General features: G+C 39.4%; 2 protein-coding genes across 2 annotated transcripts in view; one reads left to right on the plus strand and one right to left on the minus strand.

Annotated features, from left to right (window-relative positions):
* MLANA (melan-A) overlaps nt 1–22,262 on the minus strand; it is a 93,626-nt gene that overhangs the window by 29,277 nt on the left and 42,087 nt on the right. The gene's annotated exons all lie outside the window — the stretch shown is intronic.
* Nucleotides 2,141–20,624, plus strand: ERMP1 (endoplasmic reticulum metallopeptidase 1). Its single transcript, XM_069880653.1, has 15 exons — nt 2,141–2,418; nt 3,372–3,673; nt 7,017–7,144; nt 7,467–7,572; nt 8,385–8,531; nt 10,033–10,125; nt 10,567–10,779; nt 11,520–11,740; nt 14,153–14,327; nt 14,897–15,087; nt 15,676–15,828; nt 16,355–16,557; nt 17,249–17,364; nt 17,776–17,939; nt 19,076–20,624. The coding sequence occupies exons 1-15, from the start codon at nt 2,141–2,143 to the stop codon at nt 19,238–19,240; spliced, it is 2,655 nt and encodes an 884-aa protein (XP_069736754.1). The 3' UTR covers nt 19,241–20,624.

Here is a 22,262-nt window from a genome sequence, read left to right on the forward strand (position 1 = left end):
TCCGAGACTCCCTTCAGGTTATCTCTTGACCCAAGACAACTACATCTCACAAGACAATTAAGCACATCAATAAATTCTTGCAAATGTAAGACAGCGCTTATCCTTTCAGGTTATTCATCCGTGTCTGGAGGTTGTCTGCATATTACCTCTTGATACAAGACAGATTTATATGACAAGATAATTAAACATACAAACCAGCTGCAGCAAAACTTAAAAATTAATTCTCATGTGAAATATTTCAAAGTGGAATATTTTGATTTAAGCTTAAGTACAGTTTTCACCTAAGCAGTTGCAGTTTATGAAAGTTAGACAGAATTTCCCTCTGATAGCATGTTTTCTTTACAACAGCGTCTTCTAGACGTTATTTGTTCCTTGAAGATGATAACATCTTGCCTTTGGTATGCTCTGTCCTGAACGGATGTCTCTTCTGTAATCACCTCTGTTTGTAGTTTTTGGCTATCTTAAAGCCAAGGTCAAGCAGACAGCTGGAGCCAGCTTCAAATTAGCAAAAGTACTAACTGTTGCAAAGTTTTGTAACATTAAAATTAGACCTTGGGATTATATTATTATTATTATTACTACTACTACTACGACTACTGTGAGAATTAATTTATAAGTTTTGCTGCAGCTGGTTTGTATGTTTAATTATCTTGTCATATAAATCTGTCTTGTGTCATAAGATAATATGCAGACAATCTCCAGACATGGATAGTAACCTGAAAGAATAAACACTCTCTTAGAATTGCAAGATTTTATTGATGTGCTTAACTGTCTTGTGAGATGTAGTTGTCTTAGGTCAAGAGATAACCTGAAGGGAGTCTCCAGACATGGTTGGATAACCTAAAAAAATTAAACATTCTCTGGGGACTTACACATAGTCTATAAACCTACTGCTTTTGTGAGATGGGATGCCTTTTTTAGAAGGGCATCTGATTCAGCACTGAATTGCAAAATAAAAATATTGTTCTTGCTTGAAAGACTTTGTCCTTTTCAACATTTTACTAATTTCTTACATTTATTATTATTATAGTATCATTATTATTATCATTATCATCATTATTACCATCATAGAATTGTAGAATCATAGAGTAGTTTGGGTTGGAAGGGATCTTAAAGATCGTCCAGTTCCAACCCCCCTGCCATGGGCAGGGACACCTCCAACCAGCCGAGGCTGCCCAAGGCCCCATCCAACCTGGCCTTGAACACCTCCAGGGATGCGGCAGCCACAGCTTCTCTGGGCAACCTGTGCCAGGGCCTTGCTGCTCTCATGGTGAAGAAATTCCTCCTTATGTCAATTTTAAATCTGCCTCTCTCCAGTTTATATCCATTTCCCCTTGTCCTATTACCACAAGCCTTTATCAATAATCCCTCTCCAGCTTTCTTGTGGGCTCCCTTCAGGTACTGGAAGGTTGTTATAAGATCTCCGTGGATCCTTCTCTTCTGCAGGCTGAACAAGCCAAACTCTCTCAGCCTGTCCTCATTTGGGAGGTGCTCCAGCCCTCTGATCATCTTTGTAGCCCTCCTCTGGACCCATTCCAACAGCTCCATATCCTTCTTATGCTGGGGATTCCAGAGCTGGACACAGTACTCTAGATCAGGTTTCACAAGAGAGGAATGGAGGGGCAGAATCACCTCCCCTGACCTGCTGGCCATGCTCCTTTTGATGCAGCCCAGGGTACGTTTGGCCTGCTGGGCTGCGTGCACACACTGCCGGGCCATGTTGGGCTTCTGATCAACCAGCACCCCCAAGTCCTTCTCTGCAGGGCTGCTCTCAGCCATTATTATTGTTGTTGTTGTTGTTAAGTCATTATGGTTATTATTATTATTGTTATAATTGCTATTATTCTAATAATAGACTACGCATAAGATTTCTGGGACAATTTACAAATATGCATGTAAGTATAAAGAACTGATGCCTCTCGATGTCCCCGGGAAGCGCCGCGTGCCAGCGGCCCGTGCCTCGCAGCCCCGCCGGGGGGCGCTCTCTCCTGCGCCCCCGGGCCCCCCCCGGACCGTCCCCCGGGGCGCCTCGACCCCGCCCCGCGGCGGCGCCCCCTCCTGCACGTGTCCGCCCCGCCCTCCCGCTCACGTGACCCGGCGCGGGCGGTGCCGTGTCCCGCGGCGGCTGCCGTAGCGCGGGATGGAGCGCGGGGCGGCGGTGCGGCGCGCGCGGCGGGACGGGCCGCGGCGGCGCGCGGCGGCGGAGGGAGCGCGGCGCGAGGACGGGGATGGCGGCGGCGGAGGCGGCGGCGGGAAGAAGCGCGGCGGCCGCGCGCGGGCACTGCCGGAGGCGCGGGGCGCGGCGCTGGTGCTGCTGTACCTGCTGGCGCTGCGGGCGCTGGTGCAGCTCTCGCACCGGAGGCTGCTCGGCCCGACGGGACCAGCCGCGCCGCGCGACTTCAGCGCCCGTCGAGCCAGGTACGGCCCGCGGGGGGCGGCTCGGGGCTAGCGGAAAGCGGGGTTAAAGTGTTTTAAAAGGGCTCCGGCGCTCCCGAAGAGCCCGTCCCGGGCTGGCCGAGCCTCGTGCTGTTGTGGAGTACTCAGAGTCATGGAATAGTTTGAGCTGGAAAGGACCTTAGAAGATCGTCCAGTTCCAACCCCCCTGCCACGGGCAGGGACACCTCCCACCAGCCCAGGCTGCCCGAAGCCCCTTCCAGCCTGGCCTTGAACACCTCCAGGGATGGGGCAGCCACAGCTTCCCAGGGCAACCTGTGCCAGGGCCTCACCACCCTCATGGTGAAGAAATTCCTCCTCGTGTCTAGTCTAAATCTGCCCCTCTCCAGTATAAAGCCATGCCCCCTAGTCCTGTCATTCCATGCCTTTGTGAACAGTCCCTCTCCAGCTTTCTTGTAGCCCCTTCAAGTACTGGAAGGTCACTCTAAGATCTCCTCGGAGCATTCTCCAGGCAGAACAACCCCAACTCTCTCAGCCTTCCCTTGTATGAGAGGTGCTTGGTGCTTAGGAAAGCTTCTCAGACTTTTGGATGGTGTAAGTCTTGCTATGGGTGTGCTTACCCAGGCATTCAGGGAAGAGCATGTATACACGTGGAATCTTGCTAAAGGTAAAATCTTTAGCTTCTCCATTCACCCTTTTGTTTGTTTTAGGATTGATATGTTCAGAGCAGAAAACCAGTAGTTCAATTTGATGTCAATAGCTAGTGTGAGGAGACCTGAGAAGAGATTTGTACTGTATGCCCATTACCGTAATGACCTTCAGTATCTTGTCTGCAGCTACCATCTAATCAGCTTTAGTCTCTTCCACTTACTGTGAGTTTTGAAATGGAACAATGTACAGAAATGTTACATTTGTAGATAAGATACATACTAAATGTTGAACGTGTTGATGCTGAATGTGTAATTTATCTCTTACAGGGGATATCTTGACAACCTAACAGCAATTGGGCCCAGAACAGTTGGAAGTCCAGCAAATGAAGTTCTTGCAGTTAACTATCTCTTAGAACAAATTAGGGCAATAGAAAGAGAAAGCTCAGATGCTCACAAGGTATCTGTAGACATACAGAGGCCCACAGGCTCCTTCAGCATTGACTTTTTAGGAGGCTTTACTAGTTACTATGCAAACATAACCAATGTTGTAGTGAAGCTGGAACCCCGAAATGGAGCTGAGCATGCTGTGTTATCCAATTGTCACTTTGATTCTGTACCAAATACCCCTGGTAGGTCCACATGTTCGTTCTGTATTTCTTTGTATTACATGAGCCCCAGAGCTTGGTTTGCTGTCTTTTTATAGCCTTACTGCCACATGCCAAAATACTGGATGTGTCAACTACTTTGCTTGATTTCAGTGAGATTCAGTATTTAGAGTTACAGATCAGTCCTGTTAAAGTCACAATTTCACTGTCTTTGTGGTAGGCAGCAAATTATCGATACTTTATTTAGATTCTAGAATGATTGGTTATATCTGCCTTTCTTGTGATTCGCTGCTTACACATGTAGTTCATGGGCTGCTTCCACCTGTCTTTCAGGTCTTTCCATACTTTTGTACTAATTTAATCCTGGCTTTCCTTTCACAGGATGCTTTGTGCCAGAGACTGTTCCCACCCCTGCTAACCAGTCTTGTGTTTTCCCCTCCCTTTGCTGGTATTTTACATTATCTCAAATTTCTGGTGTAATCTCCTTAAGCTATGATAGTTTTTTTTTTTTTGCTTCAGAGCTTCTGAATCAAAAGACTGTAGTAGTAATCAAAGATTAAAGTACTGTTGCCTTCGTAGTGTGTATATCTCTCTCGCTGCTACTTTCACTGTTGCATACTCTCTTGCTCTTGTCCCTCTGCATTTTTTTAATTGTCATTATGTTAAATAGTTATTGCAGTATGGGTGTTAACAGCTTTGCAAGTACACAGTTTGAAGAGTGCCAGGAAGGTAGGGAACTGGAAACTGCACAAAAACATGTGTTGTAACACTCAGCCACAGGTGTGTGCCTGTTAGTGCTGTTGAAAAATACCTATAAATTTTGGTTACCAGCAGAGCAGCTTTTACTGAACGTTCTTCATTTGCTCTCTGCATGATACTTTATTTTGGAGGGTAAACCTTCTGTTCTTTAGCACATTCAATTAGTCTTTAATATTGAGCAAACACTTGAGTATTAGCTAGAGAAACAAAGCACTTGCTGTACTCTTTGTGCCTTGTTTTGTCATATACAGTACTTTCTCCTCAATCGTGTAGGCAAGATGAGTTTCCAAATTAAGCTTAGTAACAGCATCATTATTATACATGCTGTGATTTAGGCACTGCAGAGATGCTAATTGCAGTATTTATAGTCCAAGTACAGCTGCCTTAACTTAGAATTCTTCAAAAACAATACAGTGATTATTGAAAACTGTCTTTAAATTGTCCTATGTAAACCACGTTGTCTGCTTCTATGTATGCTTGTAATGCAGGATTATGTCTGTATCAGTTACTTCATTTACCATTACTCAGACAGTAAAATATTTTACCAACCGTGTACAGGAAATATTAGTGATTTGTGCCAGAAAATATTAATGATTTGTATAGGATTATATAGAAATCTGTGGAGGAGCTGGGTATTGGCCTGTGTGATTGCCCTTAATGACAAAACAGCCTTTACCACAACAGGGAGAACTGCAATCTTTCATTTTCTTAGTGTGAAATTTGCACATAACCTAAGCAAGAATCTTTTGTTTTCTGTTCTGTATTTCTGCAAGTTATTTGCTTACAGCTTTTTTCCATTACAAAAAAATGTGTTATTTGACCACAGTCATCAGGACTCTGTGATCAATTTGTAATACATTTGAAAATCAGATAATAAAACATCAACTGCTGTTGATGATTATACATACAAAATGTGTGAAGAAAAAACATGAACTATAAACTGCTAAAACATGTCTCTTGTTCTAATGGTACTAGGTTTCAGTTTGGTTCTTTTCTAATTAACTTGAAGGCAGAAGCATCCTTGAAATTATCACAGATGTAGCTGATAATGTACTTTTCTTAGGTTACTGATACTTGCCATAAAATATGTTTTAACCTCCCATAAGTTTTGCGGCATGTGAAGTATTTTAGAATAATACTTCCTCTGTGAGCTTGTGTCTGTGATGGCTTTAATCAGATGTAAATCTGTGTGTCCGTTGAAACCAATAACTTCTGTTTTTCGTAGCCTCACAGTGAGGCAGAAAATTAAGTCATTAATGAAATCACTAATTTCATTAATGAAATCATTAATGTAATCACTTCTCTGCAGAGTATTCAACACGGCAGAAGTTAGATTAAAAGAACTCAGTGTGGCTAACAGTAGACTGCTGAATAATTCGAGTAACAGTATATTCAGGGCTTTAAATCAGATATTTTTGGGGGGCTATTTAAAGCTTTTCGCAGAACAAGGTATTAATTTCTGTCAAATAGATTAGAGAATGGTGTATTGGAAAGATTTTGGGTTGGTTTATTTGTTCTAAAATACTTCCCTACAATTGGCTAAAGCAAAAATTTAGGCTGAGGTTTGTGTTTGTATTGGGAATATACCTTTTTCACGGAAGGGGCAGGTGCATCTAAATTTTACCTAACATAAAAGCTTTGAAAAAGCTGTTTTACTTATGTGTAAATTAAGCAGTTTTAGCATCTAATGTGTCTATTCTGACAGCATGCTGAGGCCTGGCTTCACGGTCATTGTCATGTCAGTGCACATCAGCATTGTGTGCCACCAAGGCATAAAGGAATGAGGCTAAATTTCTGTTTGCTCCCAGGTTTTATTGTTTACAGTGGGTTAGGGAGATGCTACAGCTTGCACCAAGGTGAGGGAAGTGGGGCCATGGGGGACCTTAGCTAAAAGATTGATGCTTAAAAAAGAATTAAACATGGCAGGGCATGGGAGGAGATGGGAGGAAATGAGAGTAATTCTGCAACAGCGTTGGATGAGGAACTCAAACAGATGACAGCTCACTGCAAAAGGAGTTGTCTGCAAAGAAAACTGTGCTGGAAAGCATCCACTCATGAAAATACTGGATTATAATGTACACTTCCATTTTAAGAGTGCTTTAAAGGTGTGACTTCTTTGGTTTCCTCCACTTTCTTTTACAATTTTGGCCTTGTGTTATCTTCAGGTTCTGTCTACTTAACTGAATGCACTGTAGCAGTATAGAATGCCTCAGGGTGACTTGTGTGGGAATGGTTATTTTTTTAAAATTGGAAAAAGCTGTAAGTGAAAACTACATCCTTGTTCATTTGTATTGTTCTTAGAAAAACAGATAACGATCACTTAACTTTCGTTAGTAACCTATTTAGTTTGCTTTTCTTGAGCAGTGGTATCGGATCTGATATCTTGAACTTTGCTTGCCCAACTTAAGAACATTGTTTTTCTTTCTGCGCTTGCTTTTAACTAGTGTAGACACAGGGTACAAGCACTAGTAGAAAATATACTAGAACTTGATATAATTATACATTAGTTAGATTATGTGACTGAGATAGTATAAAGCTTTTTTTGTCACTGGTGTTTGTAATTCTATGTGTGTGTTGTAAGCCATACTGTTCTGCTGATTATTTTAAGGTGCCAGTGATGATGCTGTTAGCTGTGCAGTGATGCTTGAAATACTTAATACACTTTCAAAATCACCAGAGCCCCTGCAGCATGCGGTCATATTCTTATTTAATGGTGCAGAAGAAAATATTTTGCAGGTGAGTATGCCGGAATTATCATATACACATCAAAGCTGTGTATTAAGACTCTGACAAAGAAAAGAGTAACTGCAGATACAGTTTGTATTTGATCTGTTGAAATATTTTTTTTTTTGGAGAATTTTAATTTATTTGGGAGAAACATATTTACGTGAAGAATATTGTACATATTAATTAGAAGGCTTGGATTTTCTGCATGTGTGTTGTGAGTGATACAGTTGCCTTGTCCAGTCTTGAGTTATGCTGATACTTGATGGAAAATAACATCTAAGATGATCTGGAAGATATTTGACCTATTTTTTGTTGTTGTTTTACCATCCAGGCTAGTCACGGCTTCATCACACAACATGAGTGGGCCAGGTCAGTTAGAGCTTTTATCAACCTGGAGGCAGCGGGTGTAGGAGGAAAAGAACTTGTTTTTCAGACAGGTATGAGCTTGCCTTGTTTCCAGTTTCTGTGCTAGGATAATTTGATAGTAAACAATGTGGACTTGAAAAAGTATTGAGAGTGACTCATAAGTGAAAGGCAGGAGAACATCTTTAGATACCTGTAGGCTAAAGTACTGCCACTGACTTTGCCTCATAGGTGGGAAGGCTGTAGAGAACAGAGTTACAGGAAGTTGTATTTTCCTTTTACATCAAGGTAATAAGGAGCAAAAATATTTGGGTACTTTATATCTTGGATACTCATGCTTTCGTATGTTTTATTTAATTTTCACAGCAGGTCTTTCATTTTGCAGGAACATGTTTGCTTTAGAACTTCATCAGCTGCTCAAGAAGCAGTAAAACTTATGTGTTTTGTAGGCTACAGTTAAACTTCTTGTCCATCCTGTTGGACTGCAGACTTCTTTCTGCTGGAGCTGCTGAACTGTTTGCTTGCGTCGAATTCTTTGATTGAGAGACTTTTCTCTAAACAACAGTTTTGAAGTGTGTTGCATAAGTGATAAATAGCAAGCTCTGCTAAAAGTTTTGACTTCATTAGTGCTGGCTCTTTTTTGGGAGATGGCTTTTCTACTCTGCCACTGAACATTCAAGAGGGCATCAGTGGGGTATTTTCCCCCCCAAATGTAGCTAATACATTCTCCCAAGCGTGTGGCATTCAGCCAACACAAATGGACTTAGTTCTTGCGGGGTTAAAACTCAAGAGTTTTGTTGGGTTATTAATTTGTTACAGTGAAGGTAATGTATCAACTGAAGTTCAAAAAATATGTGCTGTGAACTTTCTGCTCATCTTCTATTAGGACCCGAGAATCCTTGGTTGGTACAAGCATATGTAGTTGCAGCCAAACATCCTTTTGCCTCTGTGGTGGCACAGGAAATATTTCAGAGTGGTATTATCCCAGCAGATACAGACTTCCGTATCTACAGAGACTTTGGCAATGTTCCAGGTATGTTATCAGAAGACACATCAATGTGCATTATGAAATCATTTGTCTTAACTTTCTGGCCAGGAGACTGTTCTGGGGTGCACTGTGTGAAGGTTCTCAAATTTGCTTTGTCTTTCAGTGTGGGAGCAAATTTTCCTGCCTTTTTTTCTCAGGCAAGAGTCTTTAAATTTGCCTGATCATGTGGGTTTTTAAAGATGTTTTTTTGGAGACTGCTGTTTTCCAGGAAGAAACTACATGGTAGAAAAGTTCCTTGAAAATCACGAAAACACTATATGAATTAAGAGTACATTATGAAATACTCTGTTTTGAAACATTTTGGTGATGATGCTAGTAACTTGCTTGCAGGAGTGTCTGTATCTAGTGGATAAACTAATCTTTTTAAGACAGTGACTTAGCAATTAGTGCTTTTTCATTAATTTTTTTGTCATAATCAAGCACACAACAGCAGCTTTTGGTTTTGCTGATCTGTTTACAGTTTACTTTCCATTCTGCATAGAATGACTTTTGGGGAAAAATTTGGAACGCACAATACAAGCACAATTCAAAGGAATGTAAACTTCTGTAAATTCCTTGCTGTCTGGCACAGGTTATCATTGGAGTCGCTTTTGAGAAAAGTGGTATTTCTGAGTTGATTCTTGGAACAAAACACATTGGCTTATTCTGAACTGTTCCAAAGTATGCTTCTAGCCTGACAATAAAGTAGCTGATTTTGTACAATGTGTTCTTTATTTGTTCAGGATTGTACCTGGATCATAAATGGTAAATGAATTCTCACTGAATTCTGTTTTTTCTAAACCAATAGAAATGAAATAATTGAGGTAAAGACTTGTTGGTCTTCATCCACTGGTAGAATTGAGGTCTGATTTGTTAAACCTCTGCAAAATTGTGAGGATTCAGATTGCAGATAGCAGCTTTTTGCATACACAGCTGTGGGGATGTGTGCTTGGGATACACTGGATATATAATTAATCTTGCAGAAAAAATTTTGGTAAATATTTTTTGGGGCTTTTTACACATTATTTGGATTTATAATTTAAGAGTTTTCAGACTGGCTGTTTGAAAAGCTGATTACAAATTACCTGGTATTTTGACAAGGTGTTTTTAAATTCCACAGTGCTTCTTTTTATTACTTTTTAGCATGGATCTCTATTGATGTTTGCTACTAAACGTTTGGAAAGCACCTTGTACATCTTTTCTGAAGCTGAGATGATTAAGAATTTTCATGTGCTTCTGCAGTAGAGATCATTTCCATGAATACAAATGTCATGCAAATCAATACATTAGAAGGAACAGGTATTTTAAAATGTTTTACAGATGTCCTTTTTTAAATACGCATGGAATTCAAATTCTACAAAACAGACAATTTTGTTCAGTTTTAGGGATGGTGAGTGAGCTACAAAGTGGAGCAGTGTTTTGTGTGAAATAGGTATGAAGCTTTCATGTGTTTGCTTTGAGGTTTTAGGTTTACATAATTTCAAACATGCTTTTTCTCTTTCTGTAGGAATAGATTTGGCTTTTATTGAAAATGGCTACATTTATCATACAAAATATGACACATCGGACAGAATTTTAACAGATTCCATTCAGAGAGCAGGTTGGTATTTCAGGAATTCAGTAAATTACTAAAGAGTTGTGTTATAGTTGCCTTTTCATTTTTCTGCTATAAGAAATTAATACTCTGAATTGCAAATTTAGAATGTGCTAGACATGTTCTAAATGGAAGATTAGGAAATTATAAAGTCTTCTATGAGTTAGCCTGAAAGTCTAGTGCTTTAATATCATACCTGAAGAAGGGCAACAGTGTTTAAATACATGAAACTTTCCAAGTATACTTATTTTAGTGACAGCTGTATAGATTAACTCATTGAAATACCAAGCTCTGTATACCATTGAATACAGTTTTCAGAATAATCAGTTTTACATTCACATCTTTGCTGAGGATATTTCAGTAGAGTTTTAAGTACACTTAAAGTCATGCTGTGAACTAATTCATCAACCCTGATGTAGTTACATTTTGTATCTGCTTTTTTAATAGGTGACAATATTCTGTCTGTCCTAAAATACCTAGCAATGTCAGACAAGTTGGCAAAGTCTTTTGAGTATAGACATGGAAATGTTGTGTTCTTTGATGTTCTTGGTTTATATGTCCTGGCTTATCCTGCTCGTGTTGGCACCATCATGAACTATATTACAGCAGCAGTTGCTTTTCTTTATTTAAGCAAGAAGGTGTTACAGCCTAAAACCAGAGGTAAGTCTAGTTCTTAAGAAAAATTTTCACGTTACTCCTTAACAAATACCAGTTAGTAGATGAAGAAGTCATCAGGTGATTAAGGCATCAGAAGTGTGCAGATTGCCAGAGGAGTTACTTTTTGTTGAAGTCTTCCAACTGAGTAATTGTGATGATGAAGGACTATGATAGGCCTAGATGCCTAGGAATTGTGACTTGCAATTGTGTCTTTTATACTTTCATGAAGATTAAAATTAATTCTTCTAGAGATCTGAAAATGGAAAGAAAAAATTATTCAGTATCTACATAAACTCTGTTCTGTTAGCAGAGGTAGGGCTTCAGAATCATGTTCTTTAATGCCTGTCCATAGGCAAGAGGAAGAAATAAAGCAACAAATGAAGAAAAAGATTACAAAACTTAGTAAAGGCTGTTAAACTCTTCTAGTCAGACCTTTCTGGGTTTGTGTAGGAACATACCTGTTTAAAAAAAAACAAAAAACACCCCTCAGGAAGATGGTAATCTACAAAACACACTAGTACTTTTGGGATAAATTTTGTAGTGGGGAAGACTGCAAAGAGACTTGCAAAAAGAATAGGCTAACTGATTTAGACCATACTGTTAAGAAATCTTCGGAGTGGTGTCATCATGCAGTTTTGTTTTGGTCATTAGAATCATCATACTGTGGAGTAGTTAGGATCTGGATGATAGCCTGCAGTAGAATACTTGACTGTTGAATGAAAATTCTTTTTTCTTCTTCATAGCTGTTCAGAACCTGAAGACTTTATTTACTGCATTTGGATTAACACTAATAAGTTGGGTCTGCACACTGGTAACAGTTCTTATTGTGGCAGTGTTCATTTCTGTCATTGGACGATCTCTTTCTTGGTACAGCCACTTCTATGTTTCTGTTTTTCTTTATGGCACTGCGGCTGCAGCTAAGCTCATTCTTGTGCATACGCTAGCCAAGAAGTTCTTCTACAAGGTAAACTTAACTTCATTTCTAATATTGAAGGGTAATGTAATGCTTAATCTGTGGAAGTGTTCTTTTCAGCAGTAGGTAAGAGGCCGTTTAGGCCCCTGCGGGGCTTGGTGGGAATTTGGTGTTTGTTACCTTTCGATTGCTGTCACTTCTCATGATTATTGTCTGTCTTCTTTTTCGAATCTTCGAATCATAGAATAGTTTGGGTTGGAAGGGAACTTAAAGATCATCTAGTGCCAACCCCTCTGCCATGGGCAGGGGCACTTCCCACCAGCCCAGGCTGCCCAAGGCCCCATCCAACCTGGCCCTGAACACCTCCAGGGATGGGGCAGCCACAGCTTCCCTGGGCAACCTGTGCTGGTGCCTAAGCACTCTTAGTGTGAAGAAATTCTTCCTTATGTCTAGTCTAGCGCTTAGAATTCTTTTTTATGGATGAAGCAATGCAATTTAACTTGTATAATAATGTTGTAATTATAGCTCTTAACCATTGAGAATGGTTAGATGATAGTTTAATGGCTTTGTATGAGGGCCTTGAGGTGGTGCCTTTAGGTTTCTGACAGATGGTGTTCTTCCAGGGCAGAAGGCGCTTGAGCCTGTTAGGTTTGCATTTTAGGCGCCAGTGTCTGCTTGCTATTGCTTATTTTCTTGGCCATTTATACAAGTTTTTTGTAGCGATTGAGGCATGGAGCCCATTCTGAGGTGACAAATGAGATCACTTTGGGTGGATGCAAAGCCTTATATAGTGTTTCTGCACCCAGTCAGCAGCTACCCCAGTGAATTTCCACCTGTGAGAATCCCACAGTTACAGTGATAGGGTGCAACCCACTACTTACCACAGATGTGCACCTTACCTTCATGTTTTCTGTCTAATACATTCTTTTCTTATTAACTCACGGGTCTTGGTAAAGATTCCAAGGTCTCAACAAACTAGCAAGCAGGAGAACACTGGCCATTTGCTCTGTGCTTGCTGCTAATATCACAGGTATGCCAAAGCACCGGCCACTTGTTCCAGCATACACACGACAGTGGAATCTTTTATGCCCACAGTTTTGGGCAAGAGAATTTAGGAAACCAGTGTTGCCCAGTCCAGCTTCATCCAAGTATTTGAAGGCTTTCTAAGAACTTAGTGGAATTTTATTTATGGAAAGTTTTGAGTGGATCCATCATGTCCTTATCCGGAAACATGTCTTTTAATTGGTTGTGGAAGAGGAGTGTTAACTGGTATACGTATGTTAACAGGTATATGGATGTGATGGTGTCCTTTTGTAGAAAAATAGAACCATTTATAAAATAGGTGCAATGTTACCTTTTTCTAATCTTTTGGAAGAGCTGACAGGAGAGTGTAATTTTGCTAACTGCTGAACCATTCCAAGCTTTGGATTTACTTCTTGTCTGCTGATTGTGTGATCAGCAGATCAACCAATGTGATATCATGAGTCTCTCAATTTTCTTGCATTTCTTGCATTCTGTACACCGTACGGTTTATGCTGCTGTAACTTACACTGCACTTAGAGCTCCGTGAAATTTATGGAAGCTAGCCTTTTATTTGGTTATCATAGGCAGTGCCTGGGCATTCTCTGTTAGTGGCTCAAGACCTTCTGTATTTATAAGCTTTTTATTTTTAAATAGGTTTGGCAATTCATATGTCTTTCCTTCTTTTTTTTTGGACTCCTCAGCCCATGCTTTCTGATAGCCATTGTTCACATAAGCAATCCTTCTTGCTACTAAGAGGATTCACAGTTAAGAATTGTCCATAGCAAACACTGCAGCATTGCCCATGCAACTTAAAAAAAAGTCCACAAAAACAAACCACGCTTTAGATGGTTAAGCTTTCTTCTTTTTTGGAAACATCTGATATTACTTGACTCACACATGTCTTCTCTTCAAACAAGTAATATATTTTAAAAAGCAGACTTCTGAAGTGGCAGCTGTGGCATGACTTATAAAGGCACCAGTATAGTATTTGTGCCCTTACAACAGCGCTTGAATAAATGTATTACAGAGCTGCTGTTCAAAACCAGGTTTGTAATCTTAGGAGGTACAAATAATTTGTCACATAAAAGTACTATGTAACTTTTTTGTATGAATCACAGATACCAATGCTTTTTACAAAGAGGGTGTATTTGCCTGTGTCCTTGAAACGTTAGGCTTCCACCTTCTTGATATTGTCATTTGTACATTCCCTTCCTCCCTCCACCCCAGCCCACGTGATTTCTTTTTGAAGCTATGCCAGAGCAGATTTAAAAAGTGTCATGATAACTCCAAATGGCAAGAGAACAGTGAACTGTTGCTTGTAATAATTTTGTCCAAGGAAAATAAGTATATACAAGAAATAAGGAGTTTTCTGTGTATCCTAATGAGATGTGATACACAGAATGTGCTTGGTAATGAGTGTATTTGCTTTTTTTGTTATAGAATGTGAATGAGCAGTGCCTAGGAGATAATTTTTTTGATGCCTCATTGATGATTTGGTCTATAGCATTGGCTGTGTTGACTCAGATGGGCCTTTGTTCAGCATTCATTTGTACGTTATGGGTAGCATTTCCTTTACTTGCAAAGCTGATGATCCATAAAGAATTCAGCCAAAAAGGTAGGAGTTTTGAGGGGGAGGTGGTTGTATTTCAAAACTTCTGGCCCTGCTATTGTATATTGGGTGGTTTCCTCCAAACTCTATTATTGAAGCAAAAGAAATTCCAAACTTTGAGTTTTGAGCAGTCAAAGTATTTTTTCTCGCTACAAAAGTCATGTTCTTGAACTGAAGACAATTTAGGGGTGTGGAGAAGCTATTTAAAAAAAATACACTGAAAAACATTATGTCTCAGGCTAAAAATGACACTACTATGTGGGGTTGTTAATAATTGATCGTATACTTTGATGGACAGTAAAAGTTATTGAAAATACTGTAATATTTAAACCGTGCTTAGATAGAACACCTGCTTAAATTTTTTTTTTTGTAATAAAGTTAGTTTTGTGGTGTTCCTGAAAGAGCTGTGCAGGCATCGGCTAGGCAAAATGAGGTAACCTTTTCATTTCCTTGTCAGGGATGGGGGCCAATTTTGTGTATTGGTCCTTGCGGCAATTTATGGATATATTAATAAATCTGTGTGTGTCCTTTTAGACTTTTATGAGGTTTGGTTGATGGTTTTTTTGTCCCTATAGGTACCACACTGAAGTTTGTCATGATGTACATGCTGGGAGTGTTTGTTCCCTATCTATATATGATGTATCTTAGTTGGACTGTATTTGAAATGTTTACGCCTATCATGGGACGAAGTGGTACAGAAATTCTGCCAGACGTAGTGTTGGCAGGACTTATTGTGGTCATAACCATGATTCTGTCATCCTACTTAGTAAGTAGAATTTGTAAATGTTGTTTGACAATTTTGAACTTTAGAGAAAGTTTAGAATCGGTGTTTTTCTAAATTAATTCTTTAATGGTAATTTGACAGTATCTCAAATGTTACAGGAAACTTGTCAAACCTGCCAAAGATTCTGTGTTTTGTGTTAGTCAAAGAAAAGTCATTGACGCAATGGTGATAAAAATATATGTGCTCTGTGATGATGTATTCAATATGGGTGTAAAATATGCAATTTAATACTGGCTTTTGAACAGATATTTGTTCTGTTCTGTAGTATAGTATGTAGCTGAACAGTACATATAGTACGCTTCCAAAAAAAATTCTCAAGGTGATTTTTTTCTGCTAGAACAAAGGTTCTAGGATTTTTTGGCCGATGTTTTAAAAACAGAAGAATTTTGGAAGCTCCAAGATGAGTTCACTCTTTTCAGTTTTGCATACTGGTATTATAAAGAAATATCTTATGTCGGGTAGTACTTGCAATGATATCTTTTTAATGTACTTTCAGTTCCATAATATACAAATAGTGACTGATTCCTTACGTTTGCAATTTTATAACTGGACTGTCTTTTTATTCTCTAGATTAACTTCATTTACCTTGTCAAAAGTACAAAAACGACGCTAGTAACTTTAACTACTGTGTTTGTAGTCACTCTGGTTCTCGTTTGTAGTGGAATCTTCTTTCCTTACAGTTCTGATGCAGCTAATCCGAAGCCTAAGCGAGTCTTTCTCCAGGTAAGAAAAGCCTTGCATATTGTATCATCTCTGTTTCCAAGAGCATGCATCCTTTTTTTTAAAGTTTAACCCACCCAACCCATTCCTCTGCCCTCAAAAGAGTAACATGCCCTTTTTTGCTTGATTTAAACAATGTAATGATTATTCCTGGATTTGAAAGAATTGCTAAAGTTTCCCTTGTTTAGTTTCTGCATTCAGATCTGCTTCAGAAGAACAGGGGATTTTTTAGGAGGTTTTAAATGGGAAACTTGAGTAAGCAGTGATAATTTAAAACGTAAATGTGATGGGAGATGAGCAAGTACTTACAGGCGCAGTCACCTTGTGATTGTAGGTGTTCTTACGGCACGTTTCTTTCATTGGAGTATTTCTTTATATATACTCAGGTCTACATCTTTGGTTCATACTGAAAATGCAGTAGACCTGAAGGATTGACAGTGAGGATATTTCAGAATCACTTCTGGCTCTTGCAAACTGCACAGGCCTCATCATCATCTTTCTATGTATCTTTTTGTTTTTCTTCTTGTAGCATACCAGTAGAAGATTTCATGACGTAGATGGAAATGTGGTTAAAAGTGATTCTGGCATATGGATTAATGGATTTGATTATAATGGAATATCTCACATAACTCCCCATGTACCTGAAATCAATGACACCATTAGAACTCCATGTGAGGAGCAGGCTCCTTTCTGTGGCCTTCCCTGGATTCTTCCAGTGCATTTCATGTTCCGGTTAGTGTGAACACTGCTTCACTTAAGCACTTACTGCCAAAGCACATTGGCAGTTTATGCAATCTCACATAAGGGAAAGAAAAGCAAGGCTAATCTTGGTCTAAAGGTAAATAATCCTTCCAGTCTGGAAGACAAACTTCTGTCTAGGTGCTGTGTCTTTTGCCAGAATCTCTGCAAGAGGTTGTTGGGTCTGCTACAGGGGCTATTGAAGGAAAATTGATGCCAGCATCAGGGAAGAAAAAGTTGAAGGGGGAACCTTGTGAAGGGCAGATCAGGTTGGGAGTTTGTATGTCTTTTTGCTTCTTTATCTCCTCTTCCCAGTTGACAGTAGACAAAGTCTAGAGTAGCTGGTCTCTACACACAAACACTAACTGCTGTGACTACTTCTCATACCCCAAGAATCTTGTGGAGAAAAGTGCATCAGTTTGAAGATGCAAATATTCTTAATTTATAGAACAGTAAAGTAAGGCAGATGAAGGTAATGAATGAACACACTTGTGGCTGTTTTTCTATTAATATGCCCTTTTAATATTTGTCTGGCTACAAGCTGCTAATTTCACCTGCCTTCCTCTAGAATCGGTAGCTTTTGAATATTCCATTTAGTAAGCTATACTGCGCAAAAACTTCTTGACTTCTCATTTAGTGACCTCTGACTGTTGCATGAGTTCCTTTTATTTATTTTTTTTTAAAGCAAAAACTGGTATCTTCCTGCTCCTGAAATTTTTCCAAGAGGCCCCATTCAATTTAAAGTTCTGTCCAAGGAGCTGATGCCTTGGAACTCCGTGCGGTTAAACTTTGAAGTGTCTGGTGAGTGACTGAAGCTTCTAGTTTCTGATTTGTGTTTACTTTTATGTCCATAATAAATCAGGTTTTGACTCCAGTACTGGAAGCTCTAGCGCCATTCCCAAGATAGAGAGGCTTGAAGAGATTAGCATGAATTAATTCAGTTTCATAACACTAGAAGCTGTGGGTGTTGTGTTGCAGTTATTTGAGGGACTTCATTACCTCGTCTGTTTTAAGTAAGCCTTGATCTTTTTATAGCAAGTCCTTCCCTAAAGCTCTATCACTCTGCTACATCATCTCATTTATTGCACTGCCTAGAAATAATTGAAGCTTCTTCTGCAGAGAAGACGGTTGTATCATGTTTTGGAAGACACTAATAGTAAGACACAGCGTGCTACTATCTAGGAAAACTGATCTGTACTGCTTCCTCTGCAGGTCCAAGTCACATGTCTCTTTATGTTCGGCCGCATGAAGGGTCAGCTCTGTCCACCTGGTCTCTTGGGGATGGAACACCAGTCGCGAGTGTAGGAGGAGACTACTTTGTGTTTTACTCCCATGGGCTGCAGGCTACGCCGTGGCACTTCTGGGTGGAGCTGACAGTGAGTACACTGCTGCTGGGAACCCAGCAATCCCTTGGCCTGCCCTGTTGTAGCCATTTCTGCATTATGTGAAAAATGTTATAGCAACTTTCTTAAGCTTTGCTTTATTTCATAGATCCTAACTCTAGCTTCACTCTCTCAATCTGTCCCTCAACTTGATATATTGGCTCATTTATATTTTTCAGGCTTAGTCTACTAGCTTGCTAAACAACCAAAGGGGGAATAATTTACTTGTCTTCATAATCTTGGGTCATGAGATTGGATTTCTCTGATCTTAACCTCATAGTTCTTGACATTTTATCTTTATTGTTATTTCAGAGTTCCTTTCTCTATTGTGAGTATTTTCATTTTCATGTATTTTGTTTGCTTGGTTTCGGGGAATTACAGGTAGTTCATAGGAAACTTACCTGTCCTGAAGCTGAAGAGAGTTGTAAAAAGCTTTATTTTCTAAGCCTTCTTTTACATTATTTTCAGTTGGAAGCAAGGTTTCCAGCATTGCTGTTCCATTGGGTTTTGTGATCCCACCTACTTCCCCCTCCCACATTAACTTGTCAGTGAAGAACTTTTTGCAGATATGTATGTTTTGATTATAGGTTTAACAGTGTCTTGTTCCTTGAGTAAATATTACAAGAACCTTTGAAAGTTAAGAAAGTCTGTTGTTTCCTCTTGGATCAGGCAGTCTAAACACTGAACCAGCTAATTCTCTTGAGGAGACAGATAAAGGCAGACAGGAATCTGCAGCATGACAAGCTTTGCAAGTTTGATAGTGGCAGAGCTAGGCAGAGAAGGCTTTTCATCTTAGGGGTTCACAGTAGAAGTGTTGGTATAAATACTGCGTTGGAGTCCATGTCTTGATTTGTCAGCAGAACTGTCAGGTACAAATGCAGAAGTTATAGCATTTGCGAGCTATGTATCATGTCAGAGATACTGTGATCTAAATACTTAGTTGCAAGTTCAATTCCGACTGAGCTCATCATATAATCCAACAGGTATCTTTGAAGACAGGAAGTTGTTTAACATGTAGGACAAGAAGCTGCTGGGTGAAATTTGTGTAAATATAAAGTCTGTAGAAAAGTACATCTAGATTGATGCCATAAACAATCATAAAGGCTGTATTGTCCTTTTCTCACTTTCAGGCCCCAGAAAAGCATTCTGATGGAATAGTCTCCCTTGCCATAGCAGCACATTACTTCTTTGGGGAGGATCAAAAATCACCTCAACTCTCTGCCTTACTGGAAAGGTTTCCAAACTGGACATTTTCTTCTGGTTGGTCCTGCACTTATGACCTTTTTGTATTTTAATGTTGACAAGAAATGCAGCGCTAGTAGGGTAACCTCTCTGACACAGAATGCGGTTGCATCAAATGTGTTCCAACAAGGTATCGGAGACTTTCACAAGAACTTAAAGTATTTTGACAACAAATGGTGTTTTTTGGCAGTTTGACTATTTAAAGACTACTGCTCTCTTGGGGATATAGTGATATTTCATGTCAACATGAATACCATTCACCTTGGTTCTTCCAGTTTGGCAGTTTGACTAGTGAGTTTCTTAAAACGAGTACTGTGTTTGACGAGGTGATGTTAACGTAATGCAATGACAGTTGTAATGGGAAGAACTCGTGGAATTATTTTGATGTTTTAGCCATACTTAATGCACATGTGGGGACTGTTGCCTACCAATCCTATCCGTCCTTTAAAAGTAAGGCTTTCAGCTATAAGAAGCTTGTTCCATATGGGTGGGAGGCAGGGGTGCCAAAGTCGTAAACATTACATTTGTCACTGGATGAAGTCACTGAAAGCTATAATGCTGCTTCCCAGTCTTTAGCAAATGCACAATGCAGAAAAATCAATATTATTATGGAATGTGGTGATTATTTATCTGGAATGTATTTTCCAAATCATATGTTTCTGTTAAAAACTTGTTTCCTATCCTCTTGCCTGCCTCTTCAGTGTTACAGCTTGAGTGGCTAACTTTGACCTGACTATCTTCTTGTAGTTCTGCTCCTGTTGGGATCTTTCAGTATCAGCGTATAAGCATCTGACTGGCTGTTTTGTATGTAAGGGTGCCAAGTCCCCACTCATTTATGTGGATGTGTTATGATTAATCTACTCTAAATTTGAAGTTATCTTCTAATTTATTAGAATTGGCTAATTTTTGGTATCTCCTCTGGAGAGACTTGGTGATGTGACAGTATTGCACTTTGCCAATATATTTAAATGTTTCTTAAAATATGGTTTGCTTTCCATAAGGAAAAAATATGAAGAAAAGTAATCTTTAAGAAGATGTCTAATATATCTGGATTGCTCTTGTTTTATTTCCAGAGGACGGCTTTTGTTAAAGACTGTGAGGGATTTAGACTATCTTGCAATTTTAATTGACAAGATTTGAGTTCAGAAGCCACTAACTTCTTGCCAGGTTTTCTTTCAGTGCAGTATAATAGTTGTCAGTTTCTGAAATTCAAAGAAACTCTGTGTATCTGAAAAAGCTTCTTCATGCATTTTTTTTTTCCAAACTATATATAAAACATTCTGTGATATCAATACCACACCATGAATTGTACAGATTAGTACTTTATGGATCTTACGAGTATTGCCAAATTGCATGCAAAACAGATTTTGTGCGTCTGTCATAATTTTGAATAAAAACATGCCAGCACTGGGAACTTTGCATGGCATGTGAAAGAAATTTTTGTGTCACATTAATTTATGTGAGCTGTGATGGACAGCAGCTCCCCAGTCAGGTATTTTTCCTTCAAATTGTTCTGCAGTTGTGTACTATAGTAGTAAGAAACAGTTCCCTTTCAAGGTGAATTTGGGAAGATTTTCACCTGACTCATGGACTCGGGTTAGGAGGTTTAATTACTGTAATCTTAATGAACTGGCTGTCAAGTATCTTAAAGCCGGTGAGTCCTTCTACGTTAATGTGTGTATTAATCATAATGCAATTGATTGTACGTGATTTGAAACTACAACCCCTTACATTTTACATTTAGTATTTTTTTAAAAGTGCTATTAATGATTTGGAAAATGGAGTTTTGGTTCATAACTCATATCTTGAATCTCAGCAAAGGTGTTGTACTGTACTCTAGCTGATGCACAGCTAGTTAACTAAAGCTGCACTGATACTTAATGTCTTCCTCGGTTTTGATTTTTGTTTTCTGTTTTGCCTCTGATTTAAAGCTTTGAAAAAGCGCTGTCAAGAATTTGTACTGGGAGCCAAAAAACTAAATGTTAGCAGTTTCTGCAAGTTCAGTGAAGCAATAACCTTTCCTAACTCAGGATTTAACTTTTTAATTAAGTAATTTAATTATGAGGGATATCTAGCTTGTTGTAAATTTGTCATGTAAATGGAAGCAAAACTTATTCAGTGAAACTTATTTTTCGATATGATTAAAGGCATATTTCTGTGTTTACTCGTTGCACTGAAGTTTTATTTAAGCTTGAGGTAGAAATACTGCTAAGCAATGCTGAAGTTAGACAGCTAGAGTTACAGCTATGTGGAAGATGTGCTTGGCCAAAGAATGTAAGAAATTACCTGATAGAGAAATGTTAAAATGAGGGCTCAGAGTGGTTGCCCAGAAAGGAGGATTCTTCTTGAAACAAGATGGGGTGTGGAAGAGTCACTGGTAGCAAAGCTGAGTATTCTTTGCAAAACTGGTACCTGAGAGCAAATTTGTTGTTGACCAGAGGTAGAAAAACAGGATTGAAAATTCTGCTGTTTCAGTGTCCATCTGGTTCAGAATTAATCCAAACAGATTTGTCTTCTGTGGTTTTATTATTTCTCATAACAAGTATTGTGTGTCTTGTTCTGTGAAATACACAGGAAGCAACCGCTGATTTTAAGGACAGAAGGGCATGGGAGTAGAAAAAGTCTTTATTCTTACTTGGGCAGTAAGCAGATAGTTGATTGGAATTCACATATGTGCAACTGAAACAATTTACCTGTATACCTTTTCTAAATAGCTTAAATCTTCCTTAATTCCTTAAATTTTCCTTCTTTCCTGACTTGGCTTTGCAAATGTAGCATGTTCTCTATTATAGTACTCTGTTATAGAATCACAGAATCAACCACTATGTTGGAAAAGACCCCCAGGATCATCGAGTCCAACCATTCCTATCAAACACTAAACCATGCCCCTCAGCACCTCATCCACCCATCTTTTAAACACCTCCAGGGAAGGTGACTCAACCACCTCCCTGGGCAGCCTCTGCCAGTGTCCAATGACCCTTTCCGTGAAAAATGTTTTTCTGATGTCCAGCCTGAACCTCCCCTGGCAGAGCTTGAGGCCATTCCCTCTTGTCCTGTCCCCTGTCACTAGGGAGA

Source organism: Phaenicophaeus curvirostris, chromosome Z, assembly GCF_032191515.1.
Source record: "Phaenicophaeus curvirostris isolate KB17595 chromosome Z, BPBGC_Pcur_1.0, whole genome shotgun sequence".
Classification (NCBI taxonomy): domain Eukaryota; kingdom Metazoa; phylum Chordata; class Aves; order Cuculiformes; family Cuculidae; genus Phaenicophaeus; species Phaenicophaeus curvirostris.